The sequence below is a fragment of the Bufo gargarizans genome, unplaced genomic scaffold (genome assembly GCF_014858855.1).
Source record: "Bufo gargarizans isolate SCDJY-AF-19 unplaced genomic scaffold, ASM1485885v1 original_scaffold_2135_pilon, whole genome shotgun sequence".
NCBI lineage: Eukaryota > Metazoa > Chordata > Amphibia > Anura > Bufonidae > Bufo > Bufo gargarizans.
The window spans coordinates 156,277-176,032 of record NW_025334659.1 but is presented as its reverse complement, the minus strand read 5'-3'; the positions used below and the strand labels follow the sequence as shown (position 1 = coordinate 176,032).

The following is a 19,756-nucleotide window of genomic DNA, read 5'->3' as shown; positions in this document are numbered from 1 at the left end:
TTATCAGGAACGTCGGCCATTTGTGTCCCCGATGCGGCTGCTCCTCGGCCTCCTTTATTACACATCCCACTAACCGTGTGCAAGAAGGACAAGGTTTATATTCTGTGTCAGTAATTTATAAGAACAATATAAAGGATCATCTTAAAAAAGATGATGGGGGAGGGGTACTGCAAAAACATATTAACTCTTCCATGACTGATGCTACAATGCTCAGCGATGCCCTTCCCGGCCCTGGACCGCTCCTTCCTCTTCGTGGTTAAGCTGTTGATTCACGTTTGATGCTGGATATAAGAATAAATCATTAAAAGTACAATTTTCTGGACTATCTTCTCAGTTTGCGGCCGCTTGTACATTATAAAGTGATCTCCATGGTCAGAGATGAGTGTCTGTGGTCATCAGAGATGGAAGAACAGAGCATTATATCATCCAGGAGACCTGAAGAGACTTCATTCTACGGGAGACGATTACAGTTCGCTACATTTCAGGACACTGAGGTTCCTCGCGCCCGTTGAGGTACAGTACGCTCAGAAATGTCTATTATTCTGCATTTAGTTCTGATCCAAGTCATTTCTTCCAGTCTGTATTAATGCACAGATGTAGCAGAGCTGAAGTATTACAGATGTAGCAGAGCTGAAGTGATACTGATGTAGCAGGGCTGTATTTGTGATAGTTGTAGCAAAACTGAGTTTTGCCAAATGTATGAGAGCCGGGTGGACACAGATGTGGTTGTGTTTGTCAGGTGCAGGATATGTACTGTAGACTTGTAGTACAGGTGGGTTTGGACACATGCAGAAGATCTAGCATCATAGAGATGTAGCAGATATCTGGAGTAAAGCAGGGTAGACAGATATAGCAGTGCTGATGTGTATACCATCATTGTAATAACTTTTGTAGAGATATATAAACATATCAGTGCCCCAGGTGAAAAATGTATGCAGGGAGGGTGGATTTAAACAGATGAAGTGGAGTTTAATGGTCACTGTGGTTTCAACAAACTTTGCATAAAACAATAGTATGGGTGAATATAAGAAACTTTGTAATATATCCCATCAGAGAAAACTGCTTCCTTCTCTCTTCCCCTCTAAAACTAAAATTCTCTAATAGGGGAGGGTTTACACAAAGCTATTTATTTTTAAAAAATAAACTCAGTTTTTTATGCAGTTTGCAGTGTTCAAATAAACAACTGTGCAAAACGCAGGTTTTCAGTATACTGAAGGATTATATTACATGCTGCCCATAGAAGTCTATGGATAGTGGAGGGGGAGGGAAGTAAGCTACAGATTGAGATAGATAAAAGGATAGAGAGAAACGCACATGCTGCCCCTAGATGTCTACGCAGAGGGTAAGAAAAGAAAGAGATATTTTTCTCCAATAAGATATATTACAAAGTTTCTTATATTCGCCTCTTTTGTTGATTTTTTTCCAAACTTGCTGTCAGAGTTCTCTGACCAGTTGTTCAATATATTGGTTTTTATCCAAGCTGAATTTAGAAAGCTCCAACCAAGCTGATAAGAATAATTTTTATATAGTGCCGAGATATACTGCAACACTTTACAATTCTGAGGGCGTATGTACAGACAGAGTCAGGCGTTACATGGAATCAAACTACCAATCCCCTGCTCGTAAGAGCTTACCATCTGTGAGGGCTGTTGTCTGCAATTGTAAAGCATAGCATTCAAGTTAATACAGAAGTAGCAGAGCGTACAGTCAAAGCAAAGCTGATTTGTGCAGATGCAGCGTTGCTTCGTTTTTCTGGAGCCAGGTGTGCTGCCACGGAGACCCGGCATTCTGTTACAAGCTTGTTGTCTTGTGTTTTAGTTACACCGTTTTTGTTTTGTTTTTTGTTTCCTTTTTCAATATGGTTTGACTTTCCTATATAGAAGTCTACAGAAAATATAGGTTGAAAATATATTTAAAAAAACAGCAAAAACTAAAAGAATAATGTCTTAAAACAGCATTAGGCTACATGCACAAAACAGATTGCAGAACGGCACGGGCAGCCCTTAATATAACTGCCTATTCTTGTCCTCATGTGGTGTACACATGCAAAAACATTTTGCGCAAGTGAGTGTAAAAAGTCACCAATTTTAGCGCAAAAGCCCTATTTTGCGACTTTTTGATGCTAGAATTCTGGAGTGAAGGTATGATAAATCAGGGCCACAGTGTGAAAGCAGCAGAGCAAAAAGTTCAGAAATGTGACAAGAGTTTATCGACCGCAGGAGATTTTTTTAGGGTTCATCTAATAAAGTTTGTCTGGATATAATATGTGTTATCAGGTAATTTAACTAGAAATTGTAAAAAAGTAAAAATACAAAAAACACCAACATAAAATACAATAAAAGCAGACAGAAAAACAGAAGATTTATGGAAACCGAGTGAGAAGAATTGAAGACCAAAAGGGAACAAGAAATGAATGAAAATGATCGCAGCAGAAAACCAGTAACACAGAGAAATAATGATCAAAATCAAATAAATTTTTATATTATTATCTTGATCGCCATCTGCTGGACAATGGTGGAAATGCAATCCATCTGGTAGATATCAGCATATGGTATCAGGTTTTAATGGTGAGCGCAGCTCTGAGGGGAAGAAATAAAACAGCAGATAAAAGCATTACACTACTATAATAATAGTCACTTACTTCTCCGCTCAGCTCAAACATTTATAAACTCCCAGCTTGTCCCGGCCCTTTTCGACCAAGAATTCGTCACATTTGGATTTTTCCCTACTGTAGTGTCGCAGTCGCATCATGCCCGTGGCATAACGGGAGCACTTTCGCAATCATGACTTGTGATCTTGCCGTGCTTCCCACATCACTGTTTAATGAAAAATTCTGCAGATTTCTAATATACTGTGTTTTTAATTTACTCTCACTACCTCTGCTTGCTGCCAGTGAATGGAAATATGCTCACAGCAAAAACAAGCTGCCATGGAATGAATTGTGTCACTACACCCTGATACACATGCAGCACAAGGTTTGTCTCTGTATATAAATATGACTGTTCCCACACACTGACAACAAGCAGAGATCTTGAGAATGAAGGGAGGCATTGGAAGACAATGTATATTATTAAGCTGCCGATGCGTCTATCGTTACCTTAGCTCAATTTTGGTTAGAACTCTCATGAAACCAATACGTTACCACATATTAGCAAAACCCTTAAGAGGCTGCAATTCACATCACAGCCACTGGGTGGCCGAACACAGAGAGACATCTGGGATAGACATCTTGTGACACAGTATTACGAACACTGGTAATCTTGATCTCGGGATGTGTTAAGACCATAGGAAAGGTAAAGAAGAATATAAGCTATAAAGCTAAAGTCTAGTGCAACAAGTGCAAGAAGTTTTGTATGTAAGGTTCAGGGGTGTAACAAGAACCAAGGAGGCCCTATAAAAAAAACATGGGGCCACACTCGACTGTGACCAATTTCAGTAGCAAGTTCAGAACATGAAACGCTTATGATTATGTTGGTTTCCCCAATGTCCAAGGATAATGCACACAGTGACATCTTAAAGTTTTTGTCCCACAAAAAATATTCTACAGTTTTCGAACCAGCACCTGGATCTGAATACTTTTGTAATTGCATGTATTAAAAATGTTGTATAGCTACTGAGTTATTTTAATAAAATGTATCCATATAGCGCCACCTGCTGTTTTTTTTTTTCTTATCCTGAGATATGATAGGGGATGCTGAGACACGCTTCCTGAGCTGTGATAGGGAGAGCTGAGACATGCCTCCTGAGCTGTGATAGGGAGAGCTGAGACACGCCTCCTGAGCTGTGATAGGGGATGCTGAGACACGCCTCCTGAGCTGTGATAGGGGATGCTGAGACACGCTTCCTGAGCGGTGATAGGGAGAGCTGAGACACGACTCCTGAGCTGTGATAGGGAGAGCTGAGACACGCCTCCTGAGCTGTGATAGGGAGAGCTGAGACACGACTCCTGAGCTGTGATAAGGAGAGCTGAGACACGCCTCCTGAGCTGTGATAGGGAGAGCTGAGACATGCCTCCTGAGCTGTGATAGGGAGAGCTGAGACACGACTCCTGAGCTGTGATAAGGAGAGCTGAGACACGCCTCCTGAGCTGTGATAGGGAGAGCTGAGACATGCCTCCTGAGCTGTGATAGGGAGAGCTGAGACACGACTCCTGAGCTGTGATAGGGAGAGCTGAGACATGCCTCCTGAGCTGTGATAGGGAGAGCTGAGACACGCCTCCTGAGCTGTGATAGGGAGAGCTGAGACACGACTCCTGAGCTGTGATAGGGAGAGCTAAGACACGACTCCTGAGCTGTGATAGGGAGAGATTAGACACGCCTCCTGAGATGTGATAGGGGGAGCTGAGACACACCTCCTGAGATGTGATAGGGAGAGAGCTGAAACACGCCTCCTGAGCTGTGATAGGGAAAACATGGACACGACTCCTGAGCTGTGATAGGGAGAGCTGAGACACGCCTCCTGAGCTGTGATAGGGAGAGCTGAGACACGACTCCTGAGCTGTGATAAGGAGAGCTGAGACATGCCTCCTGAGCTGTGATAGGGAGAGCTGAGACACGCCTCCTGAGCTGTGATAGGGAGAGCTGAGACACGCCTCCTGAGCTGTGATAGGGAGAGCTGAGACATGCCTCCTGAGTAGGGATGAGCGAACTCGAACTGTATAGTTCGGGTTCGTACCGAATTTTGGGGTGTCCGTGACACGGACCCGAACCCGGACATTTTCGTAAAAGTCCGGGTTCGGGTTCGGTGTTCGTCGCTTTCTTGGCGCTTTTGTGACGCTTTCTTGGCGCTTTTTGAAAGGCTGCAAAGCAGCCAATCAACAAGCGTCATACTACTTGCCCCAAGAGGCCGTCACAGCCATGCCTACTATTGGCATGGCTGTGATTGGCCAGAGCACCATGTGACCCAGCCTCTATTTAAGCTGGAGTCACATAGCGCCGCCCGTCACTCTGCTCTGATTAGCGTAGGGAGAGGTTGCGGATGCGACAGTAGGGCGAGATTAGGCAGATTAACTCCTCCAAAGGACTTCACTTGATTAATCGATCGATCTGCAGCTGTGCATCATTGAGCTGCTGAAATTCAAATGCTCACTCACTGTTTTTAGGCTGCCCAGACCGTTTGTCAGTCACTTTTTTCTGGGGTGATCGGCGGCCATTTTGTGTCTTGTGCGGTGCTGCGACCAAGTGCATCCAAGCTGCGACCAAGTGCATTTAACCCTCAATGGTGTGGTTGTTTTTTGGCTAAAGCCTACATCAGGGTGAAGCTGTCACACCAAGTGCATTTAACCAGCAATAGTCTGTTCATTTTTTGGCCATATACTAAATCAGGGGCAAGCTGCGCCTGTCACCAAGTGCATTTAACCCTCAATGGTGTGGTTGTTTTTTGGCTAAAGCCTACATCAGGGTGAAGCTGTCACACCAAGTGCATTTAACCAGCAATAGTCTGTTCATTTTTTGGCCATATACTAAATCAGGGGCAAGCTGCGCCCGTCACCAAGTGCATTTAACCAGCAATAGTCTGTTCATTTTTTGGCCATATACTACATCAGGGGCAAGCTGCGCCCGTCACCAAGTGCATTTAACCCTCAGTAGTGTGGTTGGTCAAGCTGTCACACCAAGTGCATTTAACCAGCAATAGTCTGTTCATTTTTTGGCCATATACTAAATCAGGGGCAAGCTGCGCCTGTCACCAAGTGCATTTAACCAGCAATAGTCTGTTCATTTTTTGGCCATATACTACATCAGGGGCAAGCTGCGCCCGTCACCAAGTGCATTTAACCCTCAGTAGTGTGGTTGGTCAAGCTGTGACACCAAGTGCATTTAACCAGCAATAGTCTGTTCATTTTTTGGCCATATACTAAATCAGGGGCAAGCTGCGCCCGTCACCAAGTGCATTTAACCAGCAATAGTCTGTTCATTTTTTGGCCATATACTACATCAGGGGCAAGCTGCGCCCGTCACCAAGTGCATTTAACCCTCAGTAGTGTGGTTCGTCAAGCTGTGACACCAAGTGCATTTAACCAGCAATAGTCTGTTCATTTTTTGGCCATATACTACATCAGGGGCAAGCTGCGCCCGTCACCAAGTGCATTTAACCAGCAATAGTGTGGTTATTTTTTGGCCATATCCCAGTCTAATTCTGTCACTAAATCCATACCGGTCACCCAGCGCCTAAATACTAGGCCTCAAATTTATATCCCGCTAAATCTCTCGTTACCGCTGTCCTGTTGTGGCTGGGAAAGTTACTTAGTGTCCGTCAAAGCACATTTTTTGTTCTGGGTTGAAGTACAATTCCCAATTTAGCAATTTCATAATTTAGTGGTTTCTGCTATATCAGAGCTATTTGAAATCTATCCCTAAAAGGGTATATAATATTGAAGGTGCACATAGGGTCATTCAGAATAACTTCACACACACGCTACTGTGCATTTCCAAGTCTAATTCTGTCACTAAACCCATACCTGTCACCCAGCGCCTAAATACTAGGCCTCAAATTTATATCCCGCTAAATCTCTCGTTACCGCTGTCCTGTTGTGGCTGGGAAAGTTATTTAGTGTCCGTCAAAGCACATTTTTTGTTCTGGGTTGAAATACAATTCCCAATTTAGCAATTTCATAATTTAGTGGTTTCTGCTATATCAGAGCTATTTGAAATCTATCCCTAAAAGGGTATATAATATTCAAGGTGCACATTGGGTCATTCAGAATAACTTCACACACACCCGCTACTGTGTATTTCCAAGTCTAACTCTGTCACTAAACCCATACCTGTCACCCAGCGCCTAAATACTAGGCCTCAAATTTATATCCTGCTAAATCTCTCGTTACCGCTGTCCTGTTGTAGCTGGGAAAGTTATTTAGTGTCCGTCAAAGCACATTTTTTGTTCTGGGTTGAAATACAATTCCCAATTTAGCAATTTCATAATTTAGTGGTTTCTGCTATATCAGAGCTATTTGAAATCTATCCCTAAAAGGGTATATAATATTCAAGGTGCACATTGGGTCATTCAGAATAACTTCACACACACACACGCTACTGTGCATTTCCAAGTCTAATTCTGTCACTAAATCCATACCGGTCACCCAGCGCCTAAATACTAGGCCTCAAATTTATATCCAGCTGAATTTGAATACAATACATTGGGCCAAATAATATTTTTGTTGTTGTGGTGAACGATAACAATGAGGAAAACATCTAGTAAGGGACGGGGACGCGGACATGGTCGTGGTGGTGTTAGTGGACCCTCTGGTGCTGGGAGAGGACGTGGCCGTTCTGCCACAGCCACACGTCCTAGTGTACCAACTACCTCAGGTCCCAGTAGCCGCCAGAATTTACAGCGATTTATGGTGGGGCCCAATGCCGTTCTAAGGATGGTAAGGCCTGAGCAGGTACAGGCATTAGTCAATTGGGTGGCCGACAGTGGATCCAGCACGTTCACATTATCTCCCACCCAGTCTTCTGCAGAAAGCGCACAGATGGCGCCTGAAAACCAACCCCATCAGTCTGTCACATCACCCCCATGCATACCAGGGAAACTGTCTCAGCCTCAAGTTATGCAGCAGTCTCTTATGCTGTTTGAAGACTCCGCTGGCAGGGTTTCCCAAGGGCATCCACCTAGCCCTTCCCCAGCGGTGAAAGATATAGAATGCACTGACGCACAACCACTTATGTTTCCTGATGATGAGGACATGGGAATACCACCTCAGCATGTCTCTGATGATGACGAAACACAGGTGCCAACTGCTGCGTCTTTCTGCAGTGTGCAGACTGAACAGGAGGTCAGGGATCAAGACTGGGTGGAAGACGATGCAGGGGATGATGAGGTCCTAGACCCCACATGGAATGAAGGTCGTGCCACTGACTTTCACAGTTCGGAGGAAGAGGCAGTGGTGAGACCGAGCCAACAGCGTAGCAAAAGAGGGAGCAGTGGGCAAAAGCAGAACACCCGCCGCCAAGAGACTCCGCCTGCTACTGCCCGCCGCCATCTGGGACCGAGCACCCCAAAGGCAGCTTCAAGGAGTTCCCTGGCATGGCACTTCTTCAAACAATGTGCTGACGACAAGACCCGAGTGGTTTGCACGCTGTGCCATCAGAGCCTTAAGCGAGGGATTAACGTTCTGAACCTGAGCACAACCTGCATGACCAGGCACCTGCATGCAAAGCATGAACTGCAGTGGAGTAAACACCTTAAAACCAAGGAAGTCACTCAGGCTCCCCCTGCTACCTCTTCTGCTGCTGCCGCCTCGGCCTCTTCCTCCGCCTCTGGAGGAACGTTGGCACCTGCCGCCCAGCAAACAGGGGATGTACCACCAACACCACCACCACCACCTCCGTCACCAAGCATCTGAACCATGTCACACGGCAGCGTTCAGCTCTCCATCTCACAAACATTTGAGAGAAAGCGTAAATTCCCACCTAGCCACCCTCGATCCCTGGCCCTGAATGCCAGCATTTCTAAACTACTGGCCTATGAAATGCTGTCATTTAGGCTGGTGGACGCAGACAGCTTCAAACAGCTCATGTTGCTTGCTGTCCCACAGTATGTTGTTCCCAGCCGCCACTACTTCTCCAAGAGAGCCGTGCCTTCCCTGCACAACCAAGTATCCGATAAAATCAAGTGTGCACTGCGCAACGCCATCTGTGGCAAGGTCCACCTAACCACAGATACGTGGACCAGTAAGCACGGCCAGGGACGCTATATCTCCCTAACTGCACACTGGGTAAATGTAGTGGCAGCTGGGCCCCAGGCGGAGAGCTGTTTGGCGCACGTCCTTCCGCCGCCAAGGATCGCAGGGCAACATTCTTTGCCTCCTGTTGCCACCTCCTCCTTCTCGGCTTCCTCCTCCTCTTCTTCCACCTGCTCATCCAGTCAGCCACACACCTTCACCACCAACTTCAGCACAGCCCGGGGTAAACGTCAGCAGGCCATTCTGAAACTCATATGTTTGGGGGACAGGCCCCACACCGCACAGGAGTTGTGGCGGGGTATAGAACAACAGACCGACGAGTGGTTGCTGCCGGTGAGCCTCAAGCCCGGCCTGGTGGTGTGCGATAATGGGCGAAATCTCGTTGCAGCTCTGGGACTAGCCGGTTTGACGCACATCCCTTGCTTGGCGCATGTGCTGAATTTGGTGGTGCAGAAGTTCATTCACAACTACCCCGACATGTCAGAGCTGCTGCATAAAGTGCGGGCCGTCTGTTCGCGCTTCCGGCGTTCACATCCTGCTGCTGCTCGCCTGTCTGCGCTACAGCGTAACTTCGGCCTTCCCGCTCACCGCCTCATATGCGACGTGCCCACCATGTGGAACTCCACCTTGCACATGCTGGACAGACTGTGCGAGCAGCAGCAGGCCATAGTGGAGTTTCAGCTGCAGCACGCACGGGTCAGTCGCACTACAGAACAGCACCACTTCACCACCAATGACTGGGCCTCCATGCGAGACCTGTGTGCCCTGTTGCGCTGTTTCGAGTACTCCACCAACATGGCCAGTGGCGATGACGCCGTTATCAGCGTTACAATACCACTTCTATGTCTCCTTGAGAAAACACTTAGGGCGATGATGGAAGAGGAGGTGGCCCAGGAGGAGGAGGAGGAGGAGGAGGAAGAGGGGTCATTTTTAGCACTTTCAGGCCAGTCTCTTCGAAGTGACTCAGAGGGAGGTTTTTGGCAACAGCAGAGGCCAGGTACAAATGTGGCCAGACAGGGCCCACTACTGGAGGACGAGGAGGACGAGGATGAGGAGGAGGTGGAGGAGGATGAGGATGAAGCATGGTCACAGCGGGGTGGCACCCAACGCAGCTCGGGTCCATTACTGGTGCGTGGCTGGGGGGAAAGGCAGGACGATGACGATACGCCTCCCACAGAGGACAGCTTGTCCTTACCCCTGGGCAGCCTGGCACACATGAGCGACTACATGCTGCAGTGCCTGCGCAACGACAGCAGAGTTGCCCACATTTTAACCTGTGCGGACTACTGGGTTGCCACCCTGCTGGATCCACGCTACAAAGACAATGTGCCCACCTTACTTCCTGCACTGGAGCGTGATAGGAAGATGCGCGAGTACAAGCGCACGTTGGTAGACGCGCTACTGAGAGCATTCCCAAATGTCACAGGGGAACAAGTGGAAGCCCAAGGCCAAGGCAGAGGAGGAGCAAGAGGTCGCCAAGGCAGCTGTGTCAATGCCAGCTCCTCTGAGGGCAGGGTTAGCATGGCAGAGATGTGGAAAACTTTTGTCAACACGCCACAGCTAAGTGCACCACCACCTGATACGCAACGTGTTAGCAGGAGGCAACATTTCACTAACATGGTGGAACAGTACATGTGCACACCCCTCCACGTACTGACTGATGGTTCGGCCCCATTCAACTTCTGGGTCTCTAAATTGTCCACGTGGCCAGAGCTAGCCTTTTATGCCTTGGAGGTGCTGGCCTGCCCGGCGGCCAGCGTTTTGTCTATACGTGTATTCAGCACGGCAGGGGGCGTCATTACAGACAAACGCAGCCGCCAGTCTACAGCCAATGTGGACAAGCTGACATTCATAAAAATGAACCAGGCATGGATCCCACAGGACCTGTCCATCCCTTGTGCAGATTAGACATTAACTACCTCCCCTTAACCATATATTATTGGACTCCAGGGCACTTCCTCATTCAATCCTATTTTTATTTTCATTTTACCATTATATTGCGAGGCTACCCAAAGTTGAATGAACCTCTCCTGTGTCTGGGTGCCGGGGCCTAAATATCTGACAATGGACTGTTGCAGTGGTGGCTGACGTGAAGCCTCATTCTCTGCTATGACATGCAGACTGATTCTCTGCTGACATGAAGCCAGATTCTCTGTTACGAGACCTCCCTCCTCTGCCTGGGTGCTGGGCCTAAATATATGCCAATGGACTGTTGCAGTGGTGGCTGACGTGAAGCCTCATTCTCTGCTATGACATGCAGACTGATTCTCTGCTGACGTGAAGCCAGATTCTCTGCTATGGGACCTCTCTCCAATTGATTTTGGTTAATTTTTATTTATTTAATTTTTATTTTAATTCATTTCCCTATCCACATTTGTTTGCAGGGAATTTACCTACATGTTGCTGCCTTTTGCAGCCCTTTAGCTCTTTCCTGGGCTGTTTTACAGCCTTTTTAGTGCCGAAAAGTTCGGGTCCCCATTGACTTCAATGGGGTTCGGGTTCGGGACGAAGTTCGGATCGGGTTCGGATCCCGAACCCGAACATTTCCGGGATGTTCGGCCGAACTTCTCGAACCCGAACATCCAGGTGTTCGCTCAACTCTACTCCTGAGCTGTGATAGGGAGAGCTGAGACATGCCTCCTGAGCTGTGATAGGGAGAGCTGAGACACGCCTCCTGAGCTGTGATAGGGAGAGCTGAGACACGACTCCTGAGCTGTGATAGGGAGAGCTGAGACACGCCTCCTGAGCTGTGATAGGGAGAGCTGAGACACGCCTCCTGAGCTGTGATAGGGAGAGCTGAGACACGACTCCTGAGCTGTGATAGGGAGAGATTAGACACGCCTCCTGAGATGTGATAGGGGGAGCTGAGACACGCCTCCTGAGATGTGATAGGGAGAGAGCTGAAACACGCCTCCTGAGCTGTGATAGGGAAAACATGGACACGCCTCCTGAGCTGCTGTGATAGGGAGAGCTGAGACACGCCTCCTGAGATGTGATAGGGGAAGCTGAGACACGCCTCCTGAGATGTGATAGGGAGAGAGCTGAGACACGCCTCCTGAGCTGTGATAGGGAAAACATGGACACACCTCCTGAGCTGCTGTGATAGGGAGAGCTGAGACACGCCTCCTGAGATGTGATAGGGGGAGAGCTACAGAAGAAAGGCATGCCCCCTTGATTTGCCAGCTTGATATAAATCTAGTAAAGCAACTCGAGCAATGAATGTGGAGATCTCTGGATCCATGTGAGGTACAGGGCTGGTTCTAGGTTTGTTAGAAAGAGCTTGTTATGTTCTAGATGATGTCCTATTTTTATTTTTTACATTAATCATGGGATAAACCTTTTAATAGTGGGATAATGTGCACAGTGAAGTTACCGGACTGGCATAATGCACACAGTGATGTCACAGTGATATCAGAATAGTATGATGAGATGCATGGCAATGTACAGAAATCAATCAATGAGGTCACAGCTCAGGTATAATGCAAAAAGTAATGAGCTCGTCCATTATCCATATACATTAGTAACTGCACATACTGTGTTTCTGAGTGGAGATGGGCCCCTTTATTATTGGGCCCCATAGCAGCTTCTATAGAGGTAAGTGAACGTCCACCTGATTGCACCATTATGGCTGCTACAGGGAAATTTTCCTCAACCCTGGAGAACTATGGTCATTTCACATATTTTTGTAGAAGAAGTGATTGCAATCAGGGGAGTAGCTATAGGTGGAGCAGGGGAAGCGGCTTCTTTGGGGCCCTGACCCAGAAGGGACTAAAAAATGTTGTCAGGGCCCCCTCAACAGTATTACACAATGAAATGATATACAGTGACAGTAAAGACAGTGTAGAAAACGGATGGAACAGCTGCCGGCCCTGGTCTGAGAGAGCAATCTTTACTAGCTACAGGAATGGGGGCGGCATGAAAGGAAGGGGTTGCAAAAAAATTACTGGGGGAGGGGGGCCCCATTCAAAAATTTGCTGTCATTTATAGCTACGCCACTGATTGTCATTCATGCAATTCTCTCACTGAATGGTTAGTAAAGGCTCCAGAGCAGAACATCACTTCACCTTCCTGCTGTAGGAAAATATCAAGATGCAAGGAAAGGAAAAAGTCTGTGAAAACTCTCCCCCGAGAGAAACTTTCGCTTCACTTAAGAAAACAGGAAGAAGACTTCAAGCCGTGGAGCCGTCACTTCTGTCCTGGATATTCTTCTTAGATAAATATTGATATTCCTGTAGGATAACAGCAGGGATGGCATGTCTTCAGCTTGAATAAAGTTATGATCTCACTCAAAGTGCAGGGAAAAAAGTAAGTTATTTAGCAGCAATTACCTCCATCAGATGTTTCCTGCAGTGGCAAATAAGACTTGCTCAACCTTGAGAAGAAATTTTGGAATATTCCTCCCTGCAAATGTGTTTCAGTGCATCAATATTTGGTTGTCTTTCATCTACAGTATAGTCCTCCTTAGGTCACCAGCATCTTCATACTGTTCAGCTCAGGACTTTGACTTGACCATTCCAAAACACAAATCTTCTATTTCATCCATAATTGATTTACTTGAGTGCTTTGGGTCATTGTCTGGTTTTCAAAGACCTTAGAAATAATTTTCCCTTCAATTATCGCAAGTTACCCAAAGTGTGAGACAGCAATCGAGCCACAAACCATGATGCCTCTACACCAGTAGCATACAATGATTCCCCTCCACCAGTACAAAACTATGATGCCCCTAAACCAATACCAAACCATGATGCCCCATCACCAGTACCAAACCATGATGCCCCTCCACCAGTGCCAAACCATGATGGACCCTTCACCAGTACCATACCATGATGACTCTCCACCAGCTCAAAACCATGATGCCCCCACAAGCCTCACACAATGATGCCCCCAACAAGCTTCAAGCCATGATGCCCCCCCCACCAGCTCCAAACCATAATGCTGCTCCACCAGTTCTAAACCATGATGCCCTTCACTAGCTCTAAACCATGATGCCCCTCCATCAGTAGCAAACCATGATGCCTCTCCACCAGCTCCAAACTATGATGATTCCTCCACCAGTACCAAACCATGATGATCCCTCCACCATTACCAAACCATGATACTCCTCCACCAGTATCAAACCAGGATGCCTCATCACCATTCTTCACATTTGGGATGAGGTTTTGGTGTGCAGTTGTGTTCCATGTACACATGGGCCAATGGCTTAGAGATGGTTGGGCACAATTCTGTCTTGGAAGTTAAAGAGCACAATACATAAGCTTTTCTAGTTAATCCAAGGCCATTTCCTATCCTAATTTATTAGTATTCTGAATGTTCTTGAAAACTAATCTGCATGTGAAATTTTTATCTAAAGAGCATGCTATCAAAAATATTGGAGAGATCTCAGGAATAGCATGGACATTGTTAACCTGGGGTTCTTTGAGCCCACCAGAGAAGATGATCGATCCAGACATTCATCCATACACGTTCACATAATCTTTGTTGATATAATTGCCTACACAGGGCATATCATCAGTTAGGCCTAATAGAGTATTTGTGAATCAGCCCATAAAAAATACACCCTAGTGACGAGTGATTGCTCCAAGGTGGGAGTCACTGCAGAACGTTCTGGTACTATGGTATGTCAATCCATCCTGATCTGCCGTTTCTCCTGCAGTCTATAGAAGTGGAGGTACGCCCTGTCCATCAGTCCATAATAGCAATAATGAAGCCACCGTGTGATACAAAGTCTTGAACTTACTTCAACTTGTCACCATATTCTTTGATGGCTCTTGAACCCCCTCTGGTTTGTTAGAGAAGAACAATATCAGCAATTATCATTATTGGTGATCATCACTTTCTAACCCATGTGTGAACATCTCCTCCAAGAAATTTCAACTGTCAACTATTAGTGTTGATCGCGAATATTATAATCGAAAATTTTTATCGCGAATATCGGTACTTCGAGAATTCGCGAAGATGTAGAACAGGTATCCTCAAACTGCGGCCCTCCAGCTGTTGTAAAACTACAACTCCCACAATACCCTGCTGTAGGCTGATACCTATAGGCTGTTTGGGCATGCTGGGAGTTGTAGTTTTGCAACAGCTGGAGGGCCGCAGTTTGAGGATGCCTGATGTAGAATATAGTGCTATATATTTGGAATCGCAAATATTCTATATTTTTTTCATCAGTAACCTCCCTTCTTGCTTGTGGGCCAATGAGAAGGCTGCAATGTCTTTGTCTGAGCTTAGCAACATCCCTAGCAACCAATAGGAAAGTTGCAAACCCCTTACTATATAGGAACCTCCCCAACTGCCATTTTATGCTGTTTTTTGCAGTTCTGAGAGAGAGAGCAGTGACAGTGCTGTGCTCTGTGCTTTCATCTGGATCCTATTCCTTATCCAATTACATTAGATAGTTAGGGCTCTTTCACACCTGCCTTATTGTCTTCCGGCATTGAGTTCCGTCGACGGGGCTCTATGCCGGAAGAATCCTGATCAGTTTTATCCTAATGCATTCTGAATGGAGAGAAATCCGTTCAGGATGCATCAGGATGTCTTCAGTTCCGGAACGGAACGTTTTTTGGCCGGAGAAAATACCGCAGCATGCTGCGCTTTTTTCTCCGGCCAAAAAAACTGAAGACTTGCCGCAAGGCCGGATCCGGAATTAAAGGGTTTCTACCACTTGGATTTCACATAATTTGGTGTCAGACACTAGCGCTCCGCTAGTGTCTGCTCTGCCAAACTATCCTGCTATAATAGATTTTGGGGCAGCCGTTTACCTAAAAAAAGAACTTTTATTAATATGCTAATGACCCTCTAGGTGCTATGGGGGCGTCATTAGCACCTAGAGGATCGGTCTACCTTCTCAAGATGCCGCCGCTCAGCGCCTCCCTCCAGCCCGCCCATCTGCTTCGGAATGCATCAAACGGACGACTTCACGCGCATGCGCCGTGCGCGGCTGTATTCGGCGCATGCGCAGTGAATGTCCGACCGCTTCCCTGCTCAGACATCTCCACTGCGCCGATGGAGCACTATGACGTCATTGGCGCAGGCGCAGTGGAGATGTCTGAGCAGGGAAGCGGTCGGACATTCACTGCGCATGCGCCGAATACAGCCGCGCACGGCGCATGCGCGTGAAGTCGTCCGTTTGATGCATTCCGAAGCAGATGGGCGGGCTGGAGGGAGGCGCTGAGCGGCGGCATCTTGAGAAGGTAGACCGATCCTCTAGGTGCTAATGACGCCCCCATAGCACCTAGAGGGTCATTAGCATATTAATAAAAGTTCTTTTTTTAGGTAAACGGCTGCCCCAAAATCTATTATAGCAGGATAGTTTGGCAGAGCAGACACTAGCGGAGCGCTAGTGTCTGACACCAAATTATGTGAAATCCAAGTGGTAGAAACCCTTTAATGCCCATTGAAAGGCATTGATCCGGATCCGGCCTTAATCTAAACGTCGTTTCGGCGCATTGCCGGATACGACGTTTAGCTTTTTTAGAGTGGTTACCATGGCTGCCGGGACGCTAAAGTCCTGGCAGCCATGGTAAAGTGTAGCGGGGAGCGGGGAAGCAGCATACTTACCGTCCGTGCGGCTCCCGGGGCGCTCCAGAGTGACGTCAGGGCGCCCCAAGCGCATGGATGACGTGATCGCATGGCACGTCATCCATGCGCATGGGGCGCTCTGACGTCACTCTGGAGCACCCCGGGAGCCGCACGGACTGTAAGTATACCGCTCCCCGCTACTACTATGGCAACCAGGACTTTAATAGCGTCCTGGCTGCCATAGTAACACTGAAAGCATTTTGAAGACGGATCCGTCTTCAAATGCTTTCAGTACACTTGCATTTTTCCGGATCTGGCGAGTAATTCCGGCAAGTGGAGTACACGCCGGATCCGGACAACGCAAGTGTGAAAGAGGCCTAAGTTACCGTAGTTAGTTAGTTAGCTAATATATATAATGCAGATAGTTAGTGGGAGATAGTCAGTGTAGGTTATATCCTGATATAATGTAGCTGATAGGTTCCAGTGCAGGGTGTTAGGTAGTGTGATAGGGATTACTGTTTCTCTGCTGTCCATACATACATGATACAGACATAGTGCTGTGATGTCACCAATCAGTAATATCTTCTCAGACCTGATAAAATGTGAAGGTGCACGTATTGCACAAAAAATGCGCATCACTGGAGATCACGAATTCTAGAAAATATTATGCAAAAAATTCACAAAATATTGCGAAACGAATATTGCCTATGCCGCTTATCCTATCAACTATCTGTCAGAGTGGAATATCTCGTGATGAGCATAAGAATTGAAAACCTTCCCATGTGGGACATGTGGTGACCCAAACTCAAGGTGGTCTCAACCATCAGTGTGCATAACTGCTCTTACTCAGTGTCTTCTCTTCTTTAAATATTTTTTGGGGGCCATAATGGTTTAAAAATAAACAATCATTACTCACCTCATCACTGGCAATCCCTTCAGACTTTGCTTTGGTCCACCTGTTCTCTAATTCCTGGACCAGATGCAAAACACAGGAAATGCCTGGCAATGTCTTCTCAGCCAATCACTGATTACAGCGAGGACTTACCTTACCCAGTAATTGGCTAAGCAAACATTCCTAGCCATTTCCTGTGCATTGAACTCAGGAGCAGGAAGTGGAGGGCAGGAGGAACTGCCAGGGGAATCAGTGAGCAGAGTAATGTGGTCCGTTTTTTTTTTTTTTTACAAAAACAAAACAATACAATTCTCTGCTTAGACAACCTCTTTGAAAAGTCAAAATAGAATGACTGACAGCAGAGAGCAGATTGGCAGAAAGACAAAAAAAGCAAAAATATCTTAAATGGATTTAGGGTGGTCTATGAGGTTTAGGGGGTCTAGGGCATAACTATTTGTTTTCAAAATGCAGTGAATACTTTAAAATAAATAAAACAAATCCATTACCAATTAAGCACCAATCTCATGGTCTCTGAATTTGTCTCATGGTCTCTGCAATTTCCTAAAGGAGGCCCTTTCTATTGTCTGATGGCCATTGCCTGATGGTCCTTGCCACTGTCTGACAGTCCCTGTCATTGCCTGATGGTCCTTGCTATTGTCTGATAGTCCGCCCCATTGACACATGGTCCCTGCCACTGTGTGGCGGTCCCAGTCCTTGTCTGTACACTTCCATGCGGTTGATCACATGCTATTTTGCATAGCAGTATACAGAGATGGACAAGGACCATTGGATCGGCAGATCTAAATAGCTGGGGGTTTGTAGGGGTGAGCATTTTGTTTTTCAATGATTAAATTCCCTTTGAAAACATTCTGTATACTGTGGACAAACCCTTTATCCCCCAAACTTGGTTTTCATATCATTTACTATTGGCTATAGGACTCATTTTCTTATTTTATATGGTGATATCACCTATAATTGATTATAATTCCTCATGTTTCTCTTTATGTCTCTTATTATAGGCCTCTCTCTGCCGGTCATGTCTTCTGTCATTTATACTCCACTCGTCCTCTTTGTCTATATCTTGGCCTTTGTAACAGGAGTGCCTTCCAACCTCTTAGCGTGTCACACCTTCTTGGTCAAGGTTCGTCAGAAGCCATCTCTCATTGGGCTCTTCCTACTCAATCTTACCTTCTCTGACTTGCTCTTTGTTTGCATCCTTCCTTTTAAGATGGTAGAAGCTGCTTATGGCATGACCTGGCCTATGCCACGTTTTCTTTGCCCCATTGTGGTATGGGTGTACTACTGCACCATATACGTCAGCACACTATTCCTAACAGCCGTCAGTATTGAGAGGTATCTTGGAGTTGCTTACCCACTGAAGTACAAAGTCAACAGGAAAACTGTGTACGCAGCCTGGATCTGTGTGTTCATCTGGGGGTTCAGTTCCCTACATGGCTGCATCAGTTTTATCGTTATCACCGTCTTGCCCAGTAATGACAGTCAACAAGACCAATGCTATCAAAGTTTTTCTGAGGAACAGGGGAAACTTGTATTGCCGTTTAGACTAGAAACCAGCCTTTTACTGTTCTGTATTCCATTCATAATAACCATCTTCTGCTATTTCAACTTTGTTAAATTGCTCTTGTCCATGCCCAATATAGAAAGAAGGAAGAAGTCTCGAGCTATATGTTTAGCGCTGGCCACACTCTTCAATTTCATGCTATGCTTCGCTCCATATAATATTTCTCATATCGTAGGGTTCATTCAAAGCAAGAGTCCACGTTGGAGAGTTTACGCTCTACTTTTGACCACACTCAATGCGTGTATTGATCCCGTAATATTCTATTACTCCTCTACTGCCGTACAGAGGACATTTCTAACATTTCTACAAGGTATGAAGAGAAAACTGTGTATGCGAAATGGCAATGAAGCTCAGTTAAGTGAGACTGGGACAACCTGCAACAATGATGGGACATCTATCTAGAAATGTCTGTGACTTTAGGTCATTCATGATGTTCTCAAGGGCTAAATAAATAAATAAGAGTCAAAAAGTTCAATGGATCCATCCATATTAAATGTTGTTAAACTGTTTTGTGGTGTCTTTTGCATTGTTTCTTTTTGAGCTGTGAGTATTAGTATAGATGCCAAAGAGACAGGCCACCAATGCTAGAAGAACTGTGTAAGGTTGGCAACATTAAGCCATTTCTCCACCAAGGATGAAGGACAGATCATTGAAAGAGATGGTCCTTTTTTTCAGGTCTTTACTGAACTAGAGGGTTGAACAGACCATTAACTTTGCTAATGTATAGATATCGAGAATGTACTGGTTCTCCTGTCATAAGCTCTAAGGGAATGTTTCTTGGAAAAGGTATGCAAATTAGATCTCCTCCAGAAGGAAGAAAATAGTCTCTCTAGTAGCTACATTGTAAGTCAATGTACACCCAATAAAAGAATCTTGAAACATGACAAGGCATATCAGCCAAATCAAAGTGTCCTTCAAATAGTAGAGACACCCATCGGAATAGGTGCCTGTTTGTGCATATCTGTATCACTTGTGCAGTCCAACCATAACAAATGTTCTTCAAATTGGTCTGAAAAGGTAGCTACAGCTGAAAATATCATAAAAATATCTCCATTACAGATGACTCAACATTACATATCCC

At 46.0% G+C, this 19,756-nt stretch overlaps 1 protein-coding gene across 1 annotated transcript; it reads left to right on the top strand.

The window, feature by feature from the left end:
- Positions 1-422: 422 nt before the first annotated feature.
- LOC122924003 (free fatty acid receptor 2-like) lies at positions 423-19,077 on the top strand. The gene is made up of 2 exons (XM_044274928.1): positions 423-513; positions 18,113-19,077. The coding sequence occupies exon 2, from the start codon at positions 18,130-18,132 to the stop codon at positions 19,075-19,077; it is 948 nt and encodes a 315-aa protein (XP_044130863.1). The 5' UTR covers positions 423-513; positions 18,113-18,129.
- Positions 19,078-19,756: the final 679 nt, after the last annotated feature.